Source organism: Wolffia australiana, chromosome 17, assembly GCF_029677425.1.
Source record: "Wolffia australiana isolate 7733 chromosome 17, ASM2967742v1".
NCBI lineage: Eukaryota > Viridiplantae > Streptophyta > Magnoliopsida > Alismatales > Araceae > Wolffia > Wolffia australiana.
The window spans coordinates 3,671,641-3,697,475 of NC_135851.1; the positions used below are offsets into that span (position 1 = coordinate 3,671,641).

Genomic DNA, 25,835 nt, shown 5'->3' on the forward strand with positions numbered 1-25,835 from the left:
GATGTCATCGTCTTCGAGGGTTCATGGAAACCCAAGGAGTTCATCGACTGGGAATCGAACATGAACTCCTACTTTCGGTGGTACCACATGGACGACGACCTATGCGTCGAGTACGCGGAGACGAGACTTGGCAGACAAGCCAAGATATTATGGGAGAATGAGTGCGCCTCTGCTGAGCGACAAGGACGACCCATCACATCCTGGGTCGACATGGCACAGAAGCTACGGAGCAAGTACGTTCCTCGATAGTACCAGATGTCGTTGTTCCTCACCTGGCTCGACCTTAAGCAAGGTCGACTCTCCGTGGCAGAATATATCAAGGCATTCGAGGAATGCCGTATGCATTGCTGATTCGTGGAGGGCTCGCGAGTCATCATCGGACTGTTTGCCCATGGGCTCTGACCAGCCCTGCGCAACGAGGTTCTCAAGTGCAACCCGGCTAAGGTGGATGAGGCGTATCACCTAGTCGAGCACATGGATCCTTCGAGTGACGAGGCGACCCCACCCAGCGTGACCACCGTGCCCCGAGCCACACCGGTTCGACCCGTCCCTACGCGGACTACCCCGCTCACGATCATACGGGCTACTCCAATTACTGGGGGGCAAGGAACCGCCCCGCCACTTCCGTGGGTTCTAACCCACCTGCTCGGGTCGTCACGAACGACACTCCAACCCATAGCATCACCATCATCCAAGCTCACCTAACGTGCTACAAGTGCCAAGGGAGAGGGCACAGGGCAAGTCAGTGCCCATCGTTAGTGCTGTTGATCGACATGGGAGACATCGACCCCAACAATACGGAAGACATGGATGAGACATTGGATGATCACTACCATGGAGACGAGGAGTTCGCCATCAAGTACGAGGAACCCGACGGACAGATCGGGTACATTCAGATCACGGTTCCTCGCACGACCCCGACACTGGCGCCACGAGTCATGGATCGCTCGCTAGCCAACATAGCCGTTGACCAGCCTAGTGCTAGCATGATGCAACCACCACCTCTAGTTGCCCCTCCTGTTCGGCCCGCTCCCGTGGAGCCCCGACCGGACCCTATGGCAGACGCGTCGCTCCGCACCTTGATATTTTACACTTATGTCAAGATCAACGGCAAGGTGTGTAAATTGATCGTTGACAGCGGGAGTTGCATCAATGCCATATCCGATGCCATAGTTCTCCGACTTGGGCTAACCCCGATACCCCACCCGACTCCCTACTACGTGTTGTGGATCGATGCTTCATCGCTACCGGTGAAGAGCAAGTGCCGCGTACCGTTGAAGGTGAGCGCCTACGATGAGAACGTCCTCTGTGACGTGCTTCCCATGAAGGTGGGAAGCATCATCTTGGGCCGTCCCTGGCTATATGACCACAACGTAACTCTAGCCGGAAGGACGAACACGTGTTCATTCTTATATCAGGGACGACGGGTCACTTGGCACCCGTATACGACGAACCGGCAAACAAGCCGGTCCCGACCAAGCCCATAGGGCTCATGGTTGTTCGAGGCCCCTTGTTTGCTCGAGACTTGGGCTGCGAGGGTGACGACACGCCCCTATGCGTTGCCGTCACCCTCGACGTCTCCGCCGATCCACCCATAGAACCCCGAGCCCCGGAGGTCGAGGCTATTTTATTAGAGTTTGGTGACGTGTTTCCCGAGGAACTCCCCCGCAAACTACCGCCGATGCGTAGCATCCAGCACGCGATCGACCTCGTGCCCGGCGCCTCATTGCCGAATTTGCCACACTATTGCATGGAGCCGCAGAGATATGAGGAGCTATTACGACAGGTCTGCGAGCTACTCGCAAAGGGCCTCATCCAGGAGAGCCTCAGCCCTTGCGCCGTACCGGCACTACTAGCTCTGAAGAAGGATGGCACATGGCGCATGTGCTGTGACAGCCGCGCAATCAACAAGATAACGGTATGATACCGTTTTCCCATTCCTCGCATCCAAGACCTTTTCGACATGATGGCTGGAGCCACTATCTTCTCGAAGATAGATCTACGTAGTGGCTACCACCAAGTTTGGATTCGCCCTGGAGACGAATGGAAGACCGCCTTTAAGATAAAGGACGGGTTATACGAGTGGAGAGTCATGCCCTTCGGCCTCTCCAACGCGCCGAGTACCTTTCAGCGCCTCATGAATGAGGTACTGCGCGCCTTTATAGGGAGATTCGTCATCGTCTGCTTTGACGACAACCTCATCTACAGCCAGTCGAGGGAGGAACACCTCAACCATCTTCGACAGGTCTGCACCGTCCTTTGGCGTGAACAGTTATACGCGCACCCTAAGAAGTGTAGCTTCCTCACCCCGGAAGTCTCCTTCCTCAGGTTCATCGTAATCGCCCAGGGCGTTGCCGCGGACCCAGACAAGGTCCGGGCCATCACATCATGGCCGTCACCGGCCAGCCTTCACGACGTACAAAGCTTCATCGGCCTCGCCACCTTCTACCAACAATTCGTACAGAACTTCAGTTCTGTCACGGCTCCTATCACCGACTGCCTCAAGGTGGAGCCGTTCACTTGAACTCCCGCCGCCAAGCGAGCTTCTCAGCACGTGAAGCTTCTGAAGACGCAGGCTCCTGTCCTCCGCCTACTCGACTTCGGGAAGGTGTTCGAGGTTACCTGCGATGCCTCGGGCGTTGGGATCGGTGGTGCCCGCAGCCAGGAGGGTCACCCCGTTGAGTTCTTCAGCGAGAAGTTGAACGACGTGAGACTACGCTAATCAACGTACGACAAGGAGTTCTACGCAGTCGTTCAAGCACTACAACACTGGCGGCATTATCTCATTTCGAAGGAGTTTGAGCTCTTCTCCGATCACGAGGCACTCAAATACCTACACTCCCCGCAGAAGTTGAGCGACCGACACGCGAGATGGATCGAGTACTTACAGGACTATTCCTTCGTCATCAAGCACAAGAAGGGCAAGGACAATGTCGTCGCCGACGCACTTAGCCGACGAGCCCACATGCTCAACATCATGAGGGTGAAGGTCCTCGGGTTTGAGACCATCAGAGACGGTTACGATAGCTGCCCCGACTTCGTCCCGATTATCACACGGGTTCGACAGGGACCGTCCCGCGACTACCGGGACTATGTCCTTACGGACGACTACCTGTTTTATCAGAACAGACTCTGCGTGCCACGCACGTCCTTGCGCGACTTCCTCATATGCAAATGTCATGTCGGTGGTCTTAGCGGTCACTTCAGACGCGAGAAGACCATCTCCACCGTAGAATACCAGTTCTACTGGCCGTCGCTCAAACGCGACATCAGCAACATCATTACCCAGTGCCGCTTATGGGCCTTGGCCAAACAGGTCAAGAAGAGTGCCGGGTTATACACCCCACTACCGACGCCCAAGCGTCCGTGGGATGACGTTAGCATGGACTTTGTCCTAGGACTACCCCGGACAGCACGATGACACCACTCCGGCATGGTCATCGTTGACAGGTTCTCGAAGATGGCGCCAAAAAGACGTCTGACGCCACGAAGGTCGCACAACTATTCTTCCAAGAAATTGTGCGCCTCCATTGACTCCCATCTTCGATCGTGTCTGATCGAGACGTCTGCTTCACGAGCTACTTCTGGAAGACCTTGTGGAGTCTCCTCGGCACACAGCTCAAGTGCTTGACTGCCTACCATCCGCAGACCGACGGTCAGATGGAGGTCGTCAATCGTAGTTTGGGCAACCTACTACATTCTTTAGTGGGCGAACACCTCGCGATGTGGGATTTGATCATCCCTCGCGCCGAGTTTGCATACAACTCCTTGGTGAACCGCACCACCGGGTTGAGCCCGTTTGAGATTGTCTATGGCCAGGCCCCTCGTCGCCCACTAGACTTAGCACCTGTTGACCCGCACGTTAGGGTATCCGAGGACGACATTGCATTCGCCCAGCATATTTCTGCATTGCATCAGCATATTCATGATAGGATCACGAGCAGACTGCCGACTTGCACCGCCGATCCCGAGTCTTCGACGTGGGAGACCTAGTGATGGTTAGGCTCAGACCGGAGAGATAATCTCCCGGGACGGCTACAAAGCTACACGCTCGTAGCACCAGACCATTCTCGATCCTCCGAAGGGTGGGCAAAAATGCCTACCTCGCTGAGATTCCTCCTACGTGGGGAATAAGCTCCACGTTCAACGTGGCGGATTTGGCTTCGTAGCGAATCCCTTCTCACCCCCATACCCAAGCCTCTCTAGACCCATTCAGTGTGAGTGAGCTTGTCGTGACCACTCCCCCATTTGTTTCACCTGATTGGCACGAGGCAATCGATTGTGTACTACAACAGGTAATTGACTATGCAGGGAATGAGGTCACAAGGAGGTTCTTGGTACGATGACTGGGATGAACCAGCACAGACGACACGTAGATTTCAGAGGCAGAGCTCCGCCGCCTTCGACTAGATCTACTCCAGCCACTGCCCTTTGACGCACCTAACTCGCTGGAGTCGAGTTCTTCCGACCCCGGGAGGATTGATGGCGCAGCCTCGGCAGCAGCCCCAGAAACGTCTTTGGACGCATCAACGTCGTCCCCGACGACACCAGCCCCAGCAGTGGATACGTCTTCGGAGACGTCACCACCGCCCTCAACAGCACTGGCCGTTCGCGTTCAGCCCGCTTGGCAAGCCAAGGTGACGGTACGCGCGCCCAGATTCAAGTATCCCGGGTAATGGACACCGTATCGTTATCTTTACATCTTTGTTTTACTCGCCTCTTTGATTTTAGTCTTCGTCGTTTGTCGTTTTCCAACTCGTCATGGTCATGTGTAAGGAGGGAGGCTTGTTCCATAAGGACTTCCCCTCCCCCGTCTTCACCCGTCATCGTGTTTTGTTTTCTTCAAAGTTGTAGGTTGATAGCTTGTGCTTTTCATTTGGGTTTTTGGTTTAATGGGCCAACTTCCCTTCCCCTATATAAGGGAAGAGAGTTGCCCTAAACTGGACAGACTTTTTGCATCGAAGAATTTGAATATTGTTGTTTGAAAAGAGATGGCTTTCTCCCCGATGAGCTAGGGTTACGTCCAGTTGAAGAAGAAGAAGAAGAACAACAAGGAGAAGAGTAGAAGGAGAGCTGAAGAGGAAGCAGCAAGGACCAAGAACGAGCAGGGCCCTGGGTTGCGGCCACCCCTGGTCACCGCTGACTCCGCTCCGCCCTGTGGCGCGCCAACCCCGCGGCCCGGCATTTCCCGTGTGGTGCAACTGCCGTGCCAGGCCTGCCGCTAGACATGTGTGTTCTGTTCTGTTCATTTAATTCGTACAAAAAATTCGCACAAACGAACCGCACAGGGGTCTGTTCTCTGTTCTGTTCGTTTGATGTGCGAAAATAAGAACGCATAATTCACACAATTGTGCAAATTGTGACAGAGCACTTTTGAAGAAGAGAGACCGTGAGAGGGGGAGACATGGATATGGAGAGGGAGAGGGAGAGGGGCAGGAAGAATGAATGAGAGATAGTGAGGGGCAGAGAATTGGAGATGAATATACACCGTGACATTGGCAAGGGAGAGGGAGAGGCCTAGAGGGAAGAGTAAGAGGGAATGAGGGAGATTGAAAAATCGAGAAGAATAGGGGCAGTGAGAGCGTGAGGAAGAGTCAGTGAACGAGAGAAGAATAAGGAGAGGGAGAGGGAGAGGGAGCAGGGGAGTGATTGAGAGAGGGGGAGACAGAGAATCGGAGAAGAAGAGGGAGAGGGAGAGGGAGAGAATGGGTGAGTTCTTACCGCGCAGAGGGGGATCCGACAGCAAGGAGGGTGGAGAGCGACGTCAAGGAGGGCAGACCAAGGGTTGAGGAAGCCCTAGAGGAGGGCGGACTGACGGCAAGGAGGGTGGCAAGGAGGAGGACGGAGGGAGTGGGGAGGGAGTGAGGACAGAGTGCGGCAAGGAGGACCTAAAACACTCATTTCTTTTTTTTTTTCAAAAAATAAATCGCACAATTCACACAAACAAACCGCACAGGGGTATGTGCGAAGTGCGGTTCGTTTTAGAGTTGTTCTGTTTGGAAATCCGAACAGAACGCACAAACCGCACGGATTCGCACAAAGCGAACCGCACGACCATGTCTACCTGCTGTCGGCGCTGCCTCCCGCGCGATCCGGATGCCTAGCAAGACCCTACACGCCGGGCCGCCTTAGGATCCTGAATGGACTCGCCCTGACGGTGTGACTCGTGCAGGGGGCAAGCCCGACCATCTTGCCTCTGACTCGTCTCGACGCGCGGACTTTCCCCGCCATGGGCGAGTTTGCCTGCCGTGACCAGCCCCGCTGAGCGCCTCGTCCCTGCACCTGTGGGTCCCTCCCTCTCTCTCTTGCCACCGTCGCAGAGCCGACCATCATCCCAGCCTCTCAATCAGTTGCGGCCACCAGTGAGTGCGGTGCAACCGCGCCGACTCCCGCTACTAAACCGATCAACGCTGCGGCCTGCCCACCCGGTGACCAGCTCCTCCGAGCTCGTCACCCTGCAGGACAGAGGGTCACGCCCGTGCACCTGCGGGTGACTCGCATCAGGCGTTCATGTGTCTTACCCTTACGTCCGCCCTGCTTGCCATCGCCGATTGGCGCGCCTACCGACCGCGCCCATAGACGACTCTCGCGCCACCCCTTGCGAGGCTACCAACCGCTCGAACCCCCCCTGGGTCGGACACCCCTGCCGCGACGCAACACCACGACGTGCCTCAGTGCCACTCCATCTTGCGCAACGAGCCGCTCCCGACACCTGTGCCGTAATCGCTACCTAGATCCACGCCCTCCCATTTCGCTGCACACCGCGCCGCGCCTCCATCCTGGGCGCATCGCAACCGCCTACTTCCGCTCCTCGCTCGCGCCCCACGCGCTCGACGAAGTGTCAGACGCAACCTCCTGTAGTGGAACTACCCTACCGTGTGGCCCGTCCGCTGCACTTGGATCGCCCCTACGCTCATCATCCCGGTGCTCCGAGCTGTCCTCTCGTGCCGCTCTTGTCAACCGATCGGCACCCTCCGCGCTCCCTGACTGTCTGCTAACGTCACCCCTCCCAGCGCTGACATTGCACCCAGCGAGTTCCTGTACGACGCAAGGACGATACTCTCGGTCGACGTCGAGGTATGCCGTACGATCCCGTCGTTTATTTCCTATAGTGCATTCTCGGTTGCCTCCACCACGCTCGGGTTAGACGTTGGTGAGAGTGACAGGTCGAGTGAAAACTACGTATATTTGAGCGTCTCGCCTGGTTTGGTATGAGTCCGTTCGCCCGTCGCGTGCGGGCAACCTCTGTCGGGGAATACCCGTTCGGCGCCGTCGCAACCTCGTCCCCCTAGACGAGGGTCAGGAAGTTTACCTTCCCATCTCCGGGCGACTGCGTCGAACCCCGGCGTTGGCCTTCCCCTGTGCTTGTCGGCAGTTGCACGTACGACACCCTTACCCGAACATTTCATAGTAGGTCATCCTCGTAGGAGACCCGTGCCCGACGACCCCTCAAGTATTCGTCACGCACCGACACGATCTTGACACCGAGTGTCTTCACTCGATGACGGCTGGACCTCGTCTCGAACGTGGTCCTGCATCACCGAGGTGGCACTAGCCTGCGCGGGGGTTGTTCGGGCACCATCGGTGGTGCACCTAGCCCTGGTAGTATCCAATGTGGCGACGGGGTACGTCGAGGACGTGGTGATCGATGTGATTTGGATGTACCCAAGGGGACCATCCACATCCTCGCCATCCGGGCACTCGGCCGGGTACTCATCCACCTCGAGGTCATCCTCGGGTTGCTCCTCCACTGGTTGCCCGTGTATGTCCATAACCATGAGGGTAGGGCAGTCAGTACGTCGATGCCCAAAGCCCTTGCACTTAAAACACTGAATTGGCTCGCGTGGAGCATTCAGGGCTCTAGCCGTGGATATCATCGAAGGCGTGGGTGGTGTGGGTGCCGGGGCCGGTGTCGCTAGTGGGGCCGTGGGGCGGGGAGCTGTGGTACTATTTGATGTAATACGATCGGCCGGGATCGTTCGGCTCGTATTACGCCACAAGAATGTGATGAATGAAATGCGTGTAGATGCAAGGAGATGACAAACTTTAACGAATGAGCAGAGGAAGGATCAACGGACAAATGGGAGGAGAGAAATGATCCCAAGATCAGACTCCCAATGACCCGCGAGAACCACTAGAGGACTACGTCAAGAGGGGATTTTGATGGCCCTAGAGTGTTCAACGTTCAAGACAGCAACTATCCTTTCTACCACAAGAAATCCAATACTCGACGAGGTGGCTAATCCTATCCGTGAAGTGAATTGAGTAGAGATGGCAGAGGACGCGATAGCGGAGGATGAGACTGCAATAGATAATAATACTGGGAAGAGGGAGGGGAGACGAGACTGACCTTTAGTATTGCTAGTCCACGGCGTTAAAACTCGATCCGGCTGGCCCCAAGGCGTGGACTAGGTCGTGATGGAGGGCGACTCGAGAGTGGGCGAGCTCGGAGACGTCTGGCCGGTAGGTGTGAGGTGTGATCTGGCCAGCAGGCACACTGGTTTGGCGGGCAAACAGGCAGCGGGCGGTGTGCAGCGGACGCACGACACGCACGCGCAGGCGTGTCTCGTACGTGTCTCGTGCGTGAGCGGGTGCAGTCCTGTAGGGAGGGGGATAAGCGGAGCTGTCACCATAAGTGGCGACTTCCGGTTGACGGGCAACGGGTGGCTGCCGTGGGCTACCTGGTCGGGATGAGTAGTGTGGTGCATTCCGCACCGGTATGCGGTTGGGGTTGGGGACCCCATCATGGGGATACTCGGGATAGTCATAATGCCGAGAACTCCGATTCTCGGGAGGGTAGTAGTTCCTATCCGGAGGATATGAACGTTCGTCGTAGTAACGCGGTGCTGGCCGCTCCTCTTGAGGAGGAGATCTTCGTCGATCGGCGTGATCGTACTCCCAGTCTTCAGCTCGGCGGTAGCGTGTCGGTGGCGTCTCGGGGTCTCGTGGTGGGTATGTCGGGGCGGAAGGCTCCTGCATAGGAGCCTTGCCGGGGCGTTGGGGAACCTCGTTGGCCGAGGGGCCGTCATAGGGCTCACTCGCCGAGGGCCTACGTGTAGGTACCGCGGTGATAGATCGCCGGTCTTCGGAAGTTCGATTCGCCGGTGGTGCCGTTTCAGCTGGAGGCCTCGGAACCCGTGTGGCGGGTTCCCTAGGTGGAGGAGGAGGTAAAGGTACCTCTTCGTTCTCCACCTGATCTGCGTGCAGTTGTTCGCCTAAGGGATCCCCTAGTAGAGGATCACCTATGATGAGATCATGGTCATGATCGTCGTCGCGTTCAAGATAGTCGGTATCCCGACACTGGGCTCGCGTATAAATCATGCTATGATCAACCATCCACAACCTAAAATTTTCTAGGGGTATGCACGTGATGGATGATATGATATGACCTGTATAATGCAGATGAGTTTCAAAATATGACGTGCATAATTCGATAAAATTTCTGATGTTATGCTACTGACCGTGTTAAGCGAAAGCTAACACGACCGGCTCTGATACCAATATGATGTAATACTAATAAGCTCAAATTTAGGTGTATTTTTACTGGTTATTTATCAGTTAAATTGTGTGAGGATTGAGCTTATGCAACAATATTTATAACCTCACAACCTTAGGGTAAGTGGGGTGTTGATCCACAGGGAGCAGGTAAATCAAGAGTAATTTCCTTTTCGATTCAATGTATGTTTATACTCAGTCTTTCAAATTCAACAGTAATAATCAGTAAATTTATCCTCAGTAAAGTCCCACAGAGTATTCTTTTTAGACGAACCAACTAAGAAGAATCCTCAGTAAATAGTTTCTTTACTGAACTATTCACTTTTACCCTTTTAGGCAAGTACACAAACACCTAGCGGGCGCTCTTGTGGCTCCTTCTGCTCACGGCCTTAGCCGTCTGCAGAAGGTTTTGCAGGAGCGTATGAAGGTTGCACGCACGCGTGCAGATTACTGCACGTGGGCGCGCCTGCGCACGGCGCTTGCGGTGCGCGGGCGTAGGATTGCGCGCAGCCTTGTTGTGCGCAGGCTTTGCTTGCGCGCGCGTGCCGTAATGCACGGGATCTGCCTACGCATGGCAGATGTTGTGCGCTGGCATGCCTGCGCGTGGTGGCTGGCTGCGCACGGCTTGTCCGTGCGCCATCGCCGCTGTGCACAGGCGTGGCGTGCTAGCAGTGCTAGCTGCGCGCGGGCAAGACCGGTTTACGGCGCAGGCTTTGTGCAGCGTTGGCTGCAGGCAGCCTTGGGCGTGCGCAGCCCTGCTGTGCACGTCCTTGGTTGCTGGCGGCTTGGCTGCTGCTACAGGGGAGAATCTTGAACTCTATTGATAGGAGAACAATGGACTTGTGGGGGAAACAAAAGGAAAAACGATTTGAATGAACAAAGAACGTGCAATTAACTAAAAAAAGAACAATGTCAATTGGAAACGTTAGAAGATCAATGGTATGAATCTTCAACCCAATCTTGATTGTCTGAATGGGAGAATTACACAGAACTGAAATTTGGGGAATCACTCCGACTTGGTGTCACGACCCTTGCGGCGAGGTGGAGATCGTCTTGCCCAAACTACTCCTCAGCTTGCTCCTTCTCTCCAGCTCCAATGCTCATCAGCTCTTGGAGGGTGCAGAACTCCTTCTTCCCCAAGCCCTAGCCTCCTTGGACAGAATCTCTGAACAACCTACAATGAACTCTTAAAAGAGTATTTAAAGGTTTCTCTTAAAACATGCCCCGGGGGCATTTTTGGAATTTTCTTCTTCCTGATTTCTCGCCAGCTCCCCCTGATCCATTTCGTCTTCCTTTGGCTGCCTTACTCTATTTCTGAACTCATTAATCAAAATTGTCAGATATAATCCACTTGATTCAAAGAATCAAGTGGGGTTAGTAAATTTATAAAACAATGCATATGGATGGCAACCAACATGAATTAGATGGATACAACTGATGCTTTTATGCTAAAAAAGTCTAAACATTTGATGACGTATTGATAGTCATCAAATACGACCTACCGGAATCAATCGACTCGTATTACGTCACAAGAATCAATGAATAGGTTTGTGATTTATATTAATATATGCTGATAGATGAAATCGTCGAATGAGCAATTAATGATCGTCCACAGATAGGAAAGTAGGTCCTTGTTAATCAAAGGGGAGATATTGATCCGAAATCAAACTCCCAATGACCCGTCGGTTTGACTATGACGACTAGGTGGCGAGGGGCGTGTGACGGCCCAAAGGTGTTCGACGCTAAAGGACAACAATAACGCTCAACCACAAGGAGATACCCCATCACTCGACGAGGTGGCTAACCTATTGACGAGTCGATGAAAATGGGAAGCGGACGAGATAGCGGAAGACGAGACTGAAGCAGATAATAATAATGGAGATTGACGGAGGGGAGACGAGCGGGTACCTGATGTATCGATAGTTCACGGTGTCGTTCACGTTCAAAACAATGCCGAGGGCGGAGTCGGCGACAGTCGGGGAAGCTGGGCGTCGAATGGGGACCCGTGAGCGGCATGGAAGGACGAGGTGGTGGCGGCTGTGCACCGTAGCGGCGTACGACCTCGGTGGACGTCGGGATTGTGCGGGCACGGGCGCTGCGGGTGTGCTCGGGCGAGCGTGTGCAGCGCGCGGGCGTGCGCGGTGAGCGGGTACGCGTAGGCGTGCGGTGCGTGAGCATGGGCAGACGTGTCACACGCTTGCGCGGGCAGGTGCAAGACGCGTAGCCGCAGGCAGTGGGACGGTGCACGACCATGGGCGGCGGCACCAGCGAGGGTGGGCGCATGGCTCTCGGCGCGGTCTGGCGCAGGAGGATGAAGGGCTCACGAGCGCCGGTGGGATGGTCCCGCGCGTGTGCGGCCTGACGTGTGGATGCGGGCAGATGAGTGGCACGGGGTGGCGGCCGGGGCAGGGTCGGCCGGTGGTTGGGACGACGGGGCAGCAGAGTGGAGATGGAGGGGATGGCGGAGAGGGGCGGCGGTCGTGGCGGAGTGAGCCACAGGTTGGAGGGGTGTTGCAAGGATGGCGGAGATGAAGATGGTGTGGTGGTGGAGGTGCGCAATCAAGAACTGGGGTTCTTGAGAGTAACCACCCAAGAAACCTTTGGAGGGCCGGGATTCTTGACCCCCTTGGAGAGCTCGTGGGCGGCGGTGGAGGGACCTTGACGTTTGGTAGTGACGACGATTCTCGATTCCTCAATCCCCTCGGAGTGATCTCGACGTAGGGTCTTGGCTCGAAGAATTGTGGCCTTCTTGAACTCTTTTAGCGTGTTCGGAGTAATCTCGACGAAGACATTGAGTGCGTTCCCATGGAGTGGTCTCGACGTGGGGGGACGCGGGCTCTACTCCACGGAGTGATCTCGACGTGGGTGAGGGCAGCCACTCCTCTCTACAATCTACTCACTACGATAGTGGAGACAAGAGTTGGAAAAACTTCTTCAACAAATGACTCAAATGTTCACTTGGGCATGCTATCCCCTTATATAGTGAGGATAGGTGCCAAGTGAACATGGGGCGAGGACGAACCGTCGCGAGATGTGGTTCGGCCTCTCCTTACAATTGAAAATAAAAACTGAAAAATAAAAGTAAAAGATGAGGATGAGGCCCACACCGGCCCAGTCCATGAAATCCAAAAACACAAGCAAAACAGAAAAACAAGTAAGATAAGGATGCTTACGCGGGGTACTTAAACCCCGGTTGGCGAGCGTTGGCGTGAGCAGCTCTGCAAGGCTGATGTCAACCGGTCGTCACGTCTCCTGGATTGTCCCCCATCAGTTGTACCTTGATGGCTCCCTAGGAGCCCAGTTTTTATTTATCTATTTTCTATTTATATTTTATAATTAATTTGGTTGTATTATTTTTAAATTTTTTTACTTAGTCAACAAAATTTTATGCTATTGCTTAAGAGATACAAAACCCCATTAAAAATATGACATCTTAAATAATGAATGAAAAGTTTCATAAAAATGGAATTTAACCTAAAAATGCTTCTTCCTTTCATTAAATGACTTCGGACGCCCTTAAAAAGTGTGGTTTTACATGCCTGATTTGTAGTATGCCAACAGTCAGTTAAATATTACCAAAAACGATGTATACCGTTTCTTTATTAATACTATTTCACCAATTTATATAATACCAAAAGAGATGAAATACGGATAAGAAAGTTCTCTCTTTGGAATTTGGAAATTTTAAAGAAGATAACAATCAATGGACAAGCAAACTATTAACTTTGCGCGAACCATTTATTTTTAGGTGAATTGATAAACAAAAAAATAACATACATACGATTACTTTGCCTCGTCTGACCACCACCAACCTCACCCAAAGAAAATAATCATATTTCTTAATTTTCTGTTGGATTTTTTATTAGGATAATTTAAGTGTTGATATTTAACATTTTCTCCAAAGCCATACCTGTAATGTAGATGGGGGGAAATTACCGCTATTCAATTTACACATGAATGGCATTCAAATCAAGAAATTGTATCTGGACATTCTAGTATTCAATCGGCATGGATATAATCAATTTGCATACGATCCGCGTTCAAATCAATAAAATATGTACATTCTAGAAAAATAAAGCACTTGCGAGCACTTGCGTGTCATATCTCACAATAACGCACTTGCGAGCAACAATTTACTCATAATTAATGTATTTTAATATCATTAAAATAGAGCGTGCCCCTCCTCAAGAAGCTATTATGCGTCGTAACGGGGGGTTTGACTATTTCTTGTTAATCAGTTAAAATGATGACCCATCTATAAGCCAAAGTCAGAATAGCTTTGCATTATTGGAGTGCAGACTGACCTAGGGATATTATTACACGACGTAGATTTCTAATTGAAACTTAAATAAAAATCTGATCTGAAGATAAAAGATATAGCCTTTTGTGATATATATAATTTCAGATTTCATTCCAAACTTTTAATGCATTTTTGGATTTTGAATTTTATTTTATGTTTTTTATCCTCTCTGTGTCTACTTTACTCCCTCTATTTCTACTTCAAATTTTTCCATACTTCTCTCTATCTCACTCTCTCCCACACATATACTTCCTCCGTTTCTCTCTACCACTATGTATATATATATATATATCTCTCTCTATAGATATATATCACTTAGGGGACAATCTTAGGGAACAAGGAGGTAGATGCTCTCCTTGTCAACAAACTTCCAATTTGTTATTTAATCATGAATATTCTCTCCAAAGCTAAAAGTCTCCTGAACACATAACAGAGGTAGACCCTCATCTCCTAAAAATTTGTTCTTTCTTCCTTTTTCTCTGATGGGTTGAAAACCCCTTGCTCTTCATTATCTCATTTTACAATTATTGATCTTTTCTTTCTCTGCACTTTTAATTTGATAACACGTTTAAGAATTACCTATAATTTCAGATCTAATGACCAAACTTTTCTGATATTCTCAGCATCTCATTTTGACAATGTTTAGTGTCTACTAAATAATGAAGATCGAATGTCATTTGAAAAGTCTAGATAAACATGCTCTTTCTCATTCAGGCATTCCCTATTATTTATCTATATATTTTTTAATTTATTTCCTCTCTCTCACCACAACTCTTCCTCCTAACTAAATCCCTGACTTCTATGTATCTATCTATGCAATCATAATTAATCCCTTACTAAATTAATCATAATTCATCTTACTATATCTTCTCCCTTTCTTAATGATCTCTAATTTACTCTTTAATTTACACATCAAGCCATTGTCGTTAAATTTGGTTCATATATTAATATCATCTTTTTGATGAAATTCCTTTGCTCTTTGGATCATTTTTTGTTTATTTACAAATAATATTTGGCTGCCTAATGACACATAGTATCTCCCCCACTCTTCCCACTCAGAGAAGATAACCATATTTCTTTTAGATATGTTTTAATATGAGAACTGAGGTGTTGCAAATTAAAATTTTCTTCAAAGTGGTACCTGTGATCAGTAGGTTTTACAGCCATTGAATTAATAATGACCAGCACTCAGATCAAGAAATTCTAGAAAATCAGCATTGTCTTTTCAGTTTAACGTTCTAGAAATCAGCTCAAATGCGTACTAGAAAGTATACCCACTCTAGAAAACTAAAAAAAACTTGAGAGAGAAAGAGATAGCATGCAGAGAGAAAGGAAGAGAGACCCAATGAGAAATTAAGAGAGAGAGAACGAAGAAGTGAGACAGAGAGAGAGAGAGAGGGGGAGTGATGCAGGACCACGTACGGGACGAAGTCCTGCCGTCACCGAGGGTTCGTACTCGGTGTGAAAGGCGCATCGGTGCGCGACAAAGGCTTGGGGTTCGTCGGGCACGGAAGTCCTGTAGAGACGCGCGGTTGGCAACTGCACGTACTACATACCCGATACGTGTGCATTTCATCGTAGGTCATCCACCTAGGAGACCCGTGTCTAATGATTATCTTGGCGTAGCCGTCGAGCATTGACACACTAATGCAGGACAACGTCGGGGACGGTCCTGTCGTCACCCAGGAATGGGACTCGGTGTTGAGTGCGTCAATGTCCGACGGCTACTCCGAGGTAGTCGTCTCACACGAGTCTCCTACGTGGGTGACCAACGATGAGATGCACAGGCGTCAGGTATGTGGTACATGCAGCGGCCGATAAGCAAGCTGATGCCGACCTTCGGGCTATCGACGGGGTCGCTGATGGAGGACCATCTCGAGGACGACGCCACGATGACAAAGAACCATCTCGAGGATGACGCGACGGGACGTCATCAGCCACGTCGAGCAGCTTGCGCTAACGCTCGCCACCCGGGGTTTAAGTACCCCGCGTAAGAACTTTTATCTTTTTACTTATGCTCATTTTCATGTGTGTTTGTATTGTCGGATTCGTGGACTGGGCCAATGTTGTTGGGCCCCGTCCTCATCGTTTTTACTTTTTATGTTTGTATTTTGAATTTGTAAGGAGAGGCCGAACCACGTCTCGCGACGGTTCGTCCTCTCCCACGTTCACTTCGCACCCATCCTCACTATATAAGGGGATGTCATGCCCAAGGAACACCTTGAAGTCATTGTTGAAAAGTTTATTCACAATTTGTCTCCCCCCTATCATAGAGAGTAGTGTACGGGGTTTGGCTAGCCCCACCCCACGTCGAGATCACTCCGTGGGTAGAGCCCACGTCTCTTCCGTCAAGATCACTTCGAGGGAGACGTGTTAAAGCGCGCCGTCGAGATCACTCCGGTGCGAGGAAAGAGTTTCAAGAAGCCGCCGCCATCAAGAATCGAAAGAGGCCTTCGTCAAGATTACTCCGGGGGTCTTGGGAGATTCAAGAGGCATCGCCGACACGCCATCAACCGGGGAAATCTGCTCCGCCGAGGGTGCACACCCCAGATCCGTCAAGAAGTCCTCTTTCTTGGAGGGTTCTTGGTTGTTACAGTTCAAGAAAGCCATTTCTTGGTACCTTTTCCCACCCTTCCACCATTCCTGATCCATACCCCACCCTTCTCTTCGTTCTTGATCCACCCCACCACCGTTCTTGAACATCCTCCCACATTTCTTGACTTTCCCCTCTTTCCCCTCCCCCACGTTTTCTTGATTCCTTCCCCTCGCCCCGTTTCTTGATTCTACCACGTCCCACCCAGTTTCTTGAACTTCTTGATCCGTCCCTCCACGTTCTTGAACCCTCCCCATCTCATTCTTGATCCTTCCCATCACGTTCTTGAACCTTCCCATCTCGTTCTTGATCCGTCCCTTCACGTTCTTGAACCCCCCCATCTCGTTCTTGATCCTTCCCATCTCGTTCTTGACCCTTTCCATCTCGTTCTTGATCCGTCCCTCCACGTTCTTGAACCCTCCCCATCTCGTTCTTGATCCTTCCCATCTCGTTCTTGATCCGTCCCATCTCATTCTTGGTCCTTTCCCCATCTCGTTCTTGACCCTTCCCCATCACCATTCTTGAGCCCTCAATTCTCCCACACTTCTTTCCTCTCGATTCTTGGCCCCTCACCCTCGCCTCCCACTCGACCACCCTTCCATCGTTCATCGCCTGGCGCCCGCGCGAGAGCGTACCCCTCCCATGCACCTCTCCGCCGGCCGCTGCAGGCGTGCGCGCGCCCTCGCCTGCGACCACCGCGCGGTGCGTCCGCTCGCCAGTGCGCGCGTCGTGCTCATCATGCCGGCCCGTGCGCGCGCGCACACCAAAACACCTCCGCGCGTGCCCGTCTGCTGCCACATCCTTTGCCGTGGTCCCAAGGTCGGTTGACTTGATCACCTCCTGCGCTCATCGGTCCAATGTCCGAGTAATCACGCCAGAGTCGTCTACCAACACGTTACCATCTACACCACATCACCTGCCATAACGAGATTTGACGTCGTGGATTAGCGGGACTTAAGGTTGGTCTAGTCTCCCCTCCGTTTACCAGCATTATTATCTTTTCCAGTCTCGTCTTCTGCTATCGGGTCCTCTGCCATTATTTTCATTACAATTCACGGATAGGATAGCCACCGTCGTCGAGTGTAGGAATTCTTTGAGGTTGACTGATATTCTTTGGCCTAGACGCCGAACACTCCAGGGCCGTCATACGCCCCTCATTGTCTAGACGTCTAGTTGATTTCGAGGGTCATTTGGGAGTTTGATCTAGGGATCATTCTTCTCTCGTTGACCGGCACGGCCGACACCGTTATCCGTCGATTCCCTCTACTGCTCATCCGCTATTTTCCCATGCATTGAATTACATCTCACGTCATCGCATCATAATTCGTGTGACGTAATACGAGCCGATCAATCCCGGCCGACGTCGTATTACATTAGTCGCCCAGAGAGGGGGGGGGAATAGACCTCCTGACCCGCATCCGGATGGACGAGGTTGCTGCAGCGCCGAATGGGATGACTCCCGCCGGATGGTGCTCGCACGTGACTGGCGAACCCGACTCATACCAAACAGGTTAGACGCTCAAATTCGATAGATCTTTGCTCACCTTTGCACACTCACCTATGTCTAACCTGAGCGTGGTGGAGGCAATCAAGAGAATACTGCAAGAAATAAGAGACGAGGCACGAGCGGCGTACCTCGTGATCATCCCGAGGAAGATCGTCTTCATCTCGTGCAAGGGATTTCATTGAAACGTCAGCGGCGTCAGGAGAACAGTGGTGGCAGACAGTCCGGGCTTGGGCATACGCCGGAGTGTAGAAGAGGCATTGATGCAACTTCCACTATCGACGATCAAGTTACACACTTTGTCATTGATTTGGACCGTAGTGTCCGGTCAGGGCTCGACTGGAGCGGTCTAGATAGGTGGGGCGGCTCGAGGCGGTGGTCGCACCATACTAGGACTAGGCGGGTCGACGGCTACGTTGGCCAGCGGACGGCCTGGGGCTCAAGGCACCGTGGGAGGAGTCACGCGAGGTATCGTAATCTGGATGTACCTGAGATGTCCTTCGGGTTCCTCGTACTCGATGGTGAACTTTTCCTCCCCGTGATAGTGATCGTCTTGTGGTGCTTCCATATCCTCCGTATAGTCGAGGTCGACATCTCCAAGGTCGATCAACAGTGCTGACGAGGGGCATTGGTTTGCCCGGTGCCCTCTTCCTTGGCACGTGAAACATGTTACATGTGATTGACTGACGTTGATGCTATGGGTCAGAGCGTCATTCGTGACGACCCGAGCAGGTGGGGTAGAACCCACAGAGGTGGCGGGGGTGGCTCCTTTCCCCTCGGTGGTCTGAGTAGCCTATATGGTTGTGGGTGGTGTAGTCCGCACCAAAACAGGTCGAATCGGAGTAGTCCGAGGCGCGGTGGTCGCACTGGGTAATATCGCCTCATCACTCGGAGGGTCCATCTGCTCAACTAGGTGATATGCCTCATCCACCTCAGCCGGGTTGCACTTGAGAACCTCGTTGTGTGGGGCCGGTATGAGCCCGTGGGCGAACAATCAGATAATGACTCGCGGATCCTCCATGAATCGGCATCGCATCTGACATTCCTTGAACGCATCGATGTATTCCGTCACGGAGAGTCGACCCTGCCTAAGGTCGAGCCACGTGAGGAACAACGGCATCTGATACTATCGAGGAACGTACTTGCTTTGAAGCTTTTGTGCCATGTCGACCCAAGACATGATGGGTCGTCCTTGTTGCTCAGCGGCGATGCGCTCGTTCTCCCATAATATCTTGGCTTGTCTGCCAAGTCTTGTCTTGGCATATTCGACGTAGAGGTCGTCGTCCATGCGGTACCACCGAAAGTACGAGTTGATGCTTGACTCCCAGTCGATGAACTCCTTGGGTTTTCGGGAACCGTCGAAGACGGCGACGTCGGCACGTACGCTCCTTTGGATGCGAGCACGGTGCTCCTCCCATCGTCGCTCCTCATCATCCAAGTGCCGATCGGGCACTAGGTAGTCCTCGTGACACGGGTCAACGCGTCGTAGAGGCATGGTCAGCTCACGATCACGGTCGTCCCAAGAGCGGGGACTACCGTCGCGAAAGGTGCGGCCCTCCGGCATTGCGCGTGGCGGGTATCGAGGGATGTCTTCGTCCTCCTCGTACCGATGGTGCTTGGGCGGGACGCGTTCGTCCTGGCAGGCAGTTATGTCTGCTACCTCTTGATGATCGCGAGTCCGCACAGGGTCATCTCGGCAGGCCGGGTAGTTGGTGTCCATGTCGCGATCAGGTCGTCGGAAGTAGTGGTCCTGACGGGCCGGTCGGTCAGCCTCATATTTGGGAACGTAGTCGTCCCGCGGGTATCATCTAACCCGCGTACGAGTGCCATGTGGGCCTCGCACCGGATCTCGGTCGAAACGTCCGTGGTGTGAGACGTCGTTGTATCGGCAGTCGTAGTCCTTATACACGTCTTCCTCCGTATGGTAGGGGCTCCTCCGTCATGGCACGTGTCAGGCGACCCTAGGCGGGTCGTGTCGTCATCTTCGAGCGGGGAACGCTGGTCCGGTTCCATGTACTGGGGATCGCGGGCACACGAGCATCCGCTCCATGCGCTCCATCCTGGCTGCCATGGCACAAAAATATGCCCTTGGTCTTCTGAAGGGTCCTCCCGGGGTCGAAGCTGGCGGTGTACTCCTCCTCATCTATGTCTTCTACCTCAGCCGCAAGTAGCGGTGCTCCGGGTTGTGACCTCGTCCACGGGAGTCTTCCCGTGCGGTCGACGACCTACGGCCGTCTTTTCATCGTAATCATCGGGAGGGGACTCGCCGCGGGAAGGCGGTGAGTCGTGTGGCAAATCCGTGGATCACGAGACAAGCTATTGGGGTCTCATGGTCCGGACGACTCGGGGACACCCGTATCAACGGGTGCGGTCCGCGCGGCTTCGATAGGCGATGGTATCGGACCGGCTACCGGTGTTGCAGGATGATGCTCCGAGAGGGCAGTAGCATTGCCTCTCTCATCAGGTAACGATTCTGAACGTCGCGGGGAGGTAGAACCTCCGCATTTAGCTCTCTAGCTCGATCGCGTCTCTATGGCCATCCCTAGGGAATCCTATATGCCTTTTGAAAATGATGAAAGGCGATGCGATGCAGATGCAGCTAATGATGCAAATGTGGCATCAGGGTCGTGGTGTGAGCAACCACAGCCTGCTCTGATAGCAATATGATGCAGGACAACTTCACGAACGAGGTCCTGTCGTCACTGAGGAATGGGACTCGATGTCGAGTGCGTCAATGTTTGACGGCTTCTCTGAGGTAGTCGTCCGACACGGGTCTCCTACATGGGTGACCTACGATGAGATGCACAGGTGATGGCGCGGCACCGCTTGACACCGTAGAGCCATCACGCGAGGAGCCAGCACCGTCATAGAGCCCGCCACCGACATGTGTCTAGCCAACACGACGAGCGCTGCATCGACGCGCGACCCCGGGTTCAGATACTCGTCATGACGATGCGGCATCCCCATCGTCAAAGTATTCTACTTATTCATTTTTTTAGTTTCCTTTCGTCGCTCTTTGTCTTTCATGTTTGTCATTGTAGTGAGGGGAAGAGCGCATATGAGGACATCTTCCCCTCCCACAAACCTTGATGGGCCTGACAAGCCCCTTATTTCCTCTCATTTTCTCCTTCTCTCTTTGTTGTTTAAAGGGGCCCATTTTCATCCATCCTACATAAGGAGGGGTGGGCGTTCAAAACACTCACTCTTGAATTTTTCCATTTGAAAGTTACGATATCATGGGAAGACCAAGAGTCACGATCGTGGGAGGAGGAAGAAGAAGAAAGAAGAAGAAGAAGAAGAAGAAGAAGAAGAGGAAGGAGGAGAAGAGAGAAGGAGAAGAGAAGGGAGAGGGAGAGAACCCGGCCGGCCGTCATCCTTGCCGGAACTCCGCCGTGCCCTCAGCTCGCCACCGACGGTCGTCCTCACCGCCGGTGACCGTCCTTGCCACCAGCGACCATTCTCGCCGCTGCTTTGACGCCTGACGCTCGCCTGCGCCTCTCCACGCGATCGCCTGTTCGCGTGACACCACACGCCACGTGACCACGCCGTGTTGGGCCACCCGTGCGCCTGCGCTAGAGCGCACGTCAATTCTGGCCTCGCCCGACGCCAACGCCAGACTGCGCCACCCCACGCGATTGTCAGCTTGCGCGACGTCACAAGACCGCGTGGCCGCACCGTGCTCGTGCCTCCCGTGTGCATATTACTGCTGGTCCGCACCGCCGCCATCAACCTTGCTGCAGGCTGCGCCCGCTGCCAGTCAAAGGCCGCCATAACCAAACACGCTGCCTGCGTGCCGCCACTTGTGCGCGCACTCGCCCCGCGCTGTGCTTGATTGCGCACCGCACTTGCCTGAGCCGTAATTGCATTGTGTGGTGCGCCCACCATCACTACCCCGCTGTGAGTCGAGGCCGCCCGAGCCAGTGTGCCTGCCTGTGCATTGCTTGCTCGCGCACGCGCTTGCTGCGCTCGTGCCCCCTAACCTCCTACTCCGCCACCTCTCCACTGAGCCCACCTGTGGACGTCGGCTCCCCGTCTATCCCGCTCCCGCATCAGCCTGCCATCGGCATCATCGACCTCCTGTTGTCTCCGGACTTTCCCTCTGACTCGAGATATCCGTTGCCAGTGCGATGAAGGTACTCCCCTGCCCCTGCTCTTTACGTCTCTTACGTCCTTCAGTGCTCTTTCGCTTTGCCTCTTCCGCGCTTGGGTTCGATATGTGAGAGCGAGACAGGTTGAGAAAATGATGAATATTTATTGAGAGTCTTACCTGCCCAGTACCAGTCGGTCCCAACTGACGCGTGTGAGCATTCTAGCGGGGTTTCTCCATTCGGCTACACACTCGCCCTCAACCCTCTCGAGCGAGGTTCGGGAGGTCGGTCTGACCTCACTCATAGCGATCCCGTGAATCTCTGGAACTGCACCCACCGTTCGTCAGCGCACGCACGTACGATAGTAGTACCCTCAAGCATCATAGTCATCTTCCATACCTGTTCATTAGCATTCTCGGACGATACTGAGTGTCATCGTTCGATTAAGATTCTGATTCGGTACCGAGTCGCTACCCTCGGTGTCGCCCGGACAACGTCTTGACGATGTCCGGCATCAAATTGGTATCAGAGCCCGGCTGTGGTGGCCCACAGCACGTCTCTGACTCCGCATCGCATATAGCTGCATCCGCATTAATCGTCTTTTTCGAACATTCATATAGGATTCCCAAGAATGGCCGTAGAGACGTGATCCGCACAGATGGCAAAACGCGGAGGTTCTACCTCCCCGCGACGAACCGAACCGTCACATGACGAGAGAGGCAATGAGATTGCCCTCTCGGGACCCCAACTGGCCACCTCGGTGGACGACCTCATCCTACCACATGTCGAGGCCACGCGGATCACACTCGACGACAGGAGTGCTCCTGGCACATCGGGCCCACAAAAATTTCTCGGTGCACCACGCGAGCCACAGCACTCTCCACGCAGCTCACCGCGATCCCTTGACGACGCCTTGCCAAGTGATTACGAGGATAGGGCTACCGTAGGTCGGCGCCCACACGGGAAATCTCCCGTTGCCGAGTACACCCCCCAAGCGACCCCCACACAGGGTCGAGGATGAGGACGGGGAGGAGCACCACGCCAGTATTTGCTTCGAGAGGAGCTGCCGGACGAGTAGGGAGCCTACTTCCGCGCCATGACTGCTAGGATGGAATGCATGGAGCGCATGTTCGCCAACCAAGGGCGTTCGAGCACGGAGCTGACGTGGGTCCGGCTGCCCTAGGGCAACCTCGCACCCCATCATGGGTTGCTTGAGAGGGACCCCAAGGGAGATTCATCCACGACCTCGATGATGATTATGAGGGTTTTGATCACCGTTCAGACGGCGTTCCTCCGTAGGGGCACCTAATCAGAGAGCCAGCACGAGAGCCCCAGGATATCCGCGCTTGGGATATGCAGCACCTGGGCGACGACTTTGCCCGCGGGTACGACGTAGACCGACCAGCCCGCCCTGAACCTTACGCTCATCAATATGAACGAGACATGGGCCGCGACTATCCGGCCCTACGATACAATCCACCAGCGCGCCGTGATCACTATTTTCGGCCACCTCCACCATGATACTTTGGGGTTGACAACGTCACCCTACCTCCATATCGCGCGATGCACATCGACCGCGCACCTCCGGATGGTCCTCCCCACCTTTGGGACGACTGTAGTCACGAGCCTATCCCGCGCCGTCACCACTTGGACCCGTGACGAGGGGACTACCCCGTGCCCACGTGGCACTTTGATGATGACGAACGTCGGCGGGAGGCGCACCGTGCATGCATCCAGAGAAGCGTGTGCACCGACGTTGCCACCTTTGAGGGCTCTCGGAAGCCCAAAGAGTTCATCGACTAGGAGTCAAACATGAACTCGTACTTCAGGTGGTATCGCATGGATGGCGACCTATGTGTCGAGTACGCGGAGACACGACTTGGCAGACAGGCCAAGATCTTTTAGGAGAACGAGCGGGTCGCCGTCAAGCGACGAGGATGACCCATTATGTCCTAGGTGGAACTGGCACAGAAACTAAGGAGCAAATACGTTCCCCGATAGTACCAGATGTCACTCTTTCTCTCGTGGCTCGAACTCAAGCAGGGTCGACTCCCGGTGACAGAGTACATCAAGGCCTTCGAGGAATGTCGGATGCACTGCCGCTTCATGGAGGACCCACGTATTATCATTGGACTCTTCACCCACGGCCTCCGGTCGGCCTTGAGCAGCAAGGTCCTCGAGTGCCAACCGGCCGAAGTCGACGAGGCATACCACTTAGCGCGAACATCGCGCCCTGGACCCCGCCGTCCGGACCGTACCCGCTCGTACCACACCACCCGTGACGACACGGGTCACTCCGACCACCGAGGGGCAAGAGACCACCCCCGTCACCTCAATGGGGTCCACCCCACTAGCTCGGGCCGCCACTAGTGATTTACCGGCCCGGAGTGCCGCCATTAGCCAAGCACACGTGACGTGCTACAAGTGCCAAGGACGAGGACACCGGGCCAATCAATGCCCCTCCTCAGCACTTTTGATCGACGCCGAAGGTGTCGAACATGATCATATTGATGGAGCGGACACACTGAAGGAGGACCACTACCATAGAGATGAGGAGTACGCCCTCAAGTATGACGAGCCCGATGGTCAGATCGGATATATACAGATCATCGAGGCACGGGGAACCCCCTCCGTGGCATCCCATGTGTCCACCTGGCCATTGGCCAACATCTCCGTCGACACGCCCGGCACTAGCAGATCTCGACCATCTCCGCGGGTTACCACTCCCGCTAGGACCACCCCGGCTGCACCTCCGCCGGCTCCATTTGTTGATGCGGCCTCCGCACCTTGATCTTCTATATGTACGTCAACATCAATCGCAAGGCGTGCAAAGTGATCGTAGACAGTGGCAGCTGCATCAACGCCATTTCAGACACGATGGTCACTGGACTAGGGTATGGAATGATAGAGTACCCTACACCATATAACGTCTCATGCATCGACGCTTCTTCACTACCCGTGAAGCCTCAATGCCGCGTCCAGTTGAAGGTGAGCACTTATGCCGAGGACGTCCTCTGCGATGTACTTCCCATAAATGTGGGGAGCATCATCCTAGGCCGCCCATGGTTGTATGACCACGATTTCACCTTGGCCGAACGTTCGAACACCTGTTCGTTCATGTACCAGGGACGACGGGTTACATGGCACCCATATGCCATGAAGCCGGCAAACCAGCCGGCCGCGACCAAACCCTTAGGGTTGATGGTCGTTCAAGGACCCTTGTTCACCCGTGACCTAGGTCGCGAGGGTGACGACACGCCCTTGTGTCTCACCGTTACCCTCGACGTCCCCGCCGATCCTCCAGTTGCCCCTCGTTCACCAGAGGTCGAGGCTCTCATATCGGAGTTTGGAGATGTCTTTCTGAATGAGCTACCAGGTGGATTGCCCCCTATGCGGAACATACAGCACGCAATCGACCTAGTACCTGGTGCATCGCTACGGAACTTACTACATTATCGTATGGAGCCGCCGAAGTACGAGGAGTTACTACGACAAGTCAAGGAGCTCTTGGAGAAGGGCCTTATTCAGGAGAGCCTTACCCATGAGCGGTGCCGGCCCTCCTAGCTCCGAAGAAGGATGGCACGTGGCGCATGTGCTGCGATAGTCATACCATCAACAAGATAACAGTCAAGTACCATTTTCCCATTCCGCAAGTCCAGAACTTATTCAACATGATGGCAGGATCTACCATCTTCTCCAAGATAGATTTGAGGAGCGGATGCCATCAGGTTTGGATTCGTCCCCGCGAAGAATGGAAGACTGCCTTTAAGATAAAGGACGGTTTATATGAGTGGAGAGTCATGCCATTCGGCCTCTCCAACGCGCCTAGTACTTTCTAGCGCCTCATGAATGAGG

At 53.5% G+C, this 25,835-nt stretch overlaps 2 protein-coding genes across 2 annotated transcripts; both read left to right on the top strand.

Annotated features, from left to right (window-relative positions):
* Positions 1-773: 773 nt before the first annotated feature.
* On the top strand, positions 774-6,265 carry LOC144714662 (uncharacterized). Its single transcript, XM_078589443.1, has 6 exons — positions 774-1,350; positions 1,419-1,918; positions 2,273-2,458; positions 2,576-2,707; positions 2,912-3,316; positions 6,173-6,265. Exons 1-6 carry the CDS (start codon positions 774-776, stop codon positions 6,263-6,265), a joined length of 1,893 nt encoding a protein of 630 aa, XP_078445569.1.
* Positions 6,266-24,779: 18,514 nt separating this feature from the next.
* LOC144714663 (uncharacterized) lies at positions 24,780-25,544 on the top strand. The gene has a single exon (XM_078589444.1). It carries the CDS (start codon positions 24,780-24,782, stop codon positions 25,542-25,544), a length of 765 nt encoding a protein of 254 aa, XP_078445570.1.
* Positions 25,545-25,835: the final 291 nt, after the last annotated feature.

What these genes read in the sequence shown, in the direction of transcription:
- LOC144714662 (XM_078589443.1), top strand. Translation starts at nt 774, where the DNA reads ATGGGAGACATCGACCCCAACAATACGGAAGACATGGATGAGACATTG. An exon ending in GCGCAATCAACAAGATAACG is followed by an intron (nt 1,919 to 2,272) that starts GTATGATACCGT and finishes TGGCGTGAACAG; the next exon opens with TTATACGCGCACCCTAAGAA. An exon ending in TATGGGCCTTGGCCAAACAG is followed by an intron (nt 3,317 to 6,172) that starts GTCAAGAAGAGT and finishes TGACTCGTGCAG; the next exon opens with GGGGCAAGCCCGACCATCTT.
- LOC144714663 (XM_078589444.1), top strand. Translation starts at nt 24,780, where the DNA reads ATGTACGTCAACATCAATCGCAAGGCGTGCAAAGTGATCGTAGACAGT.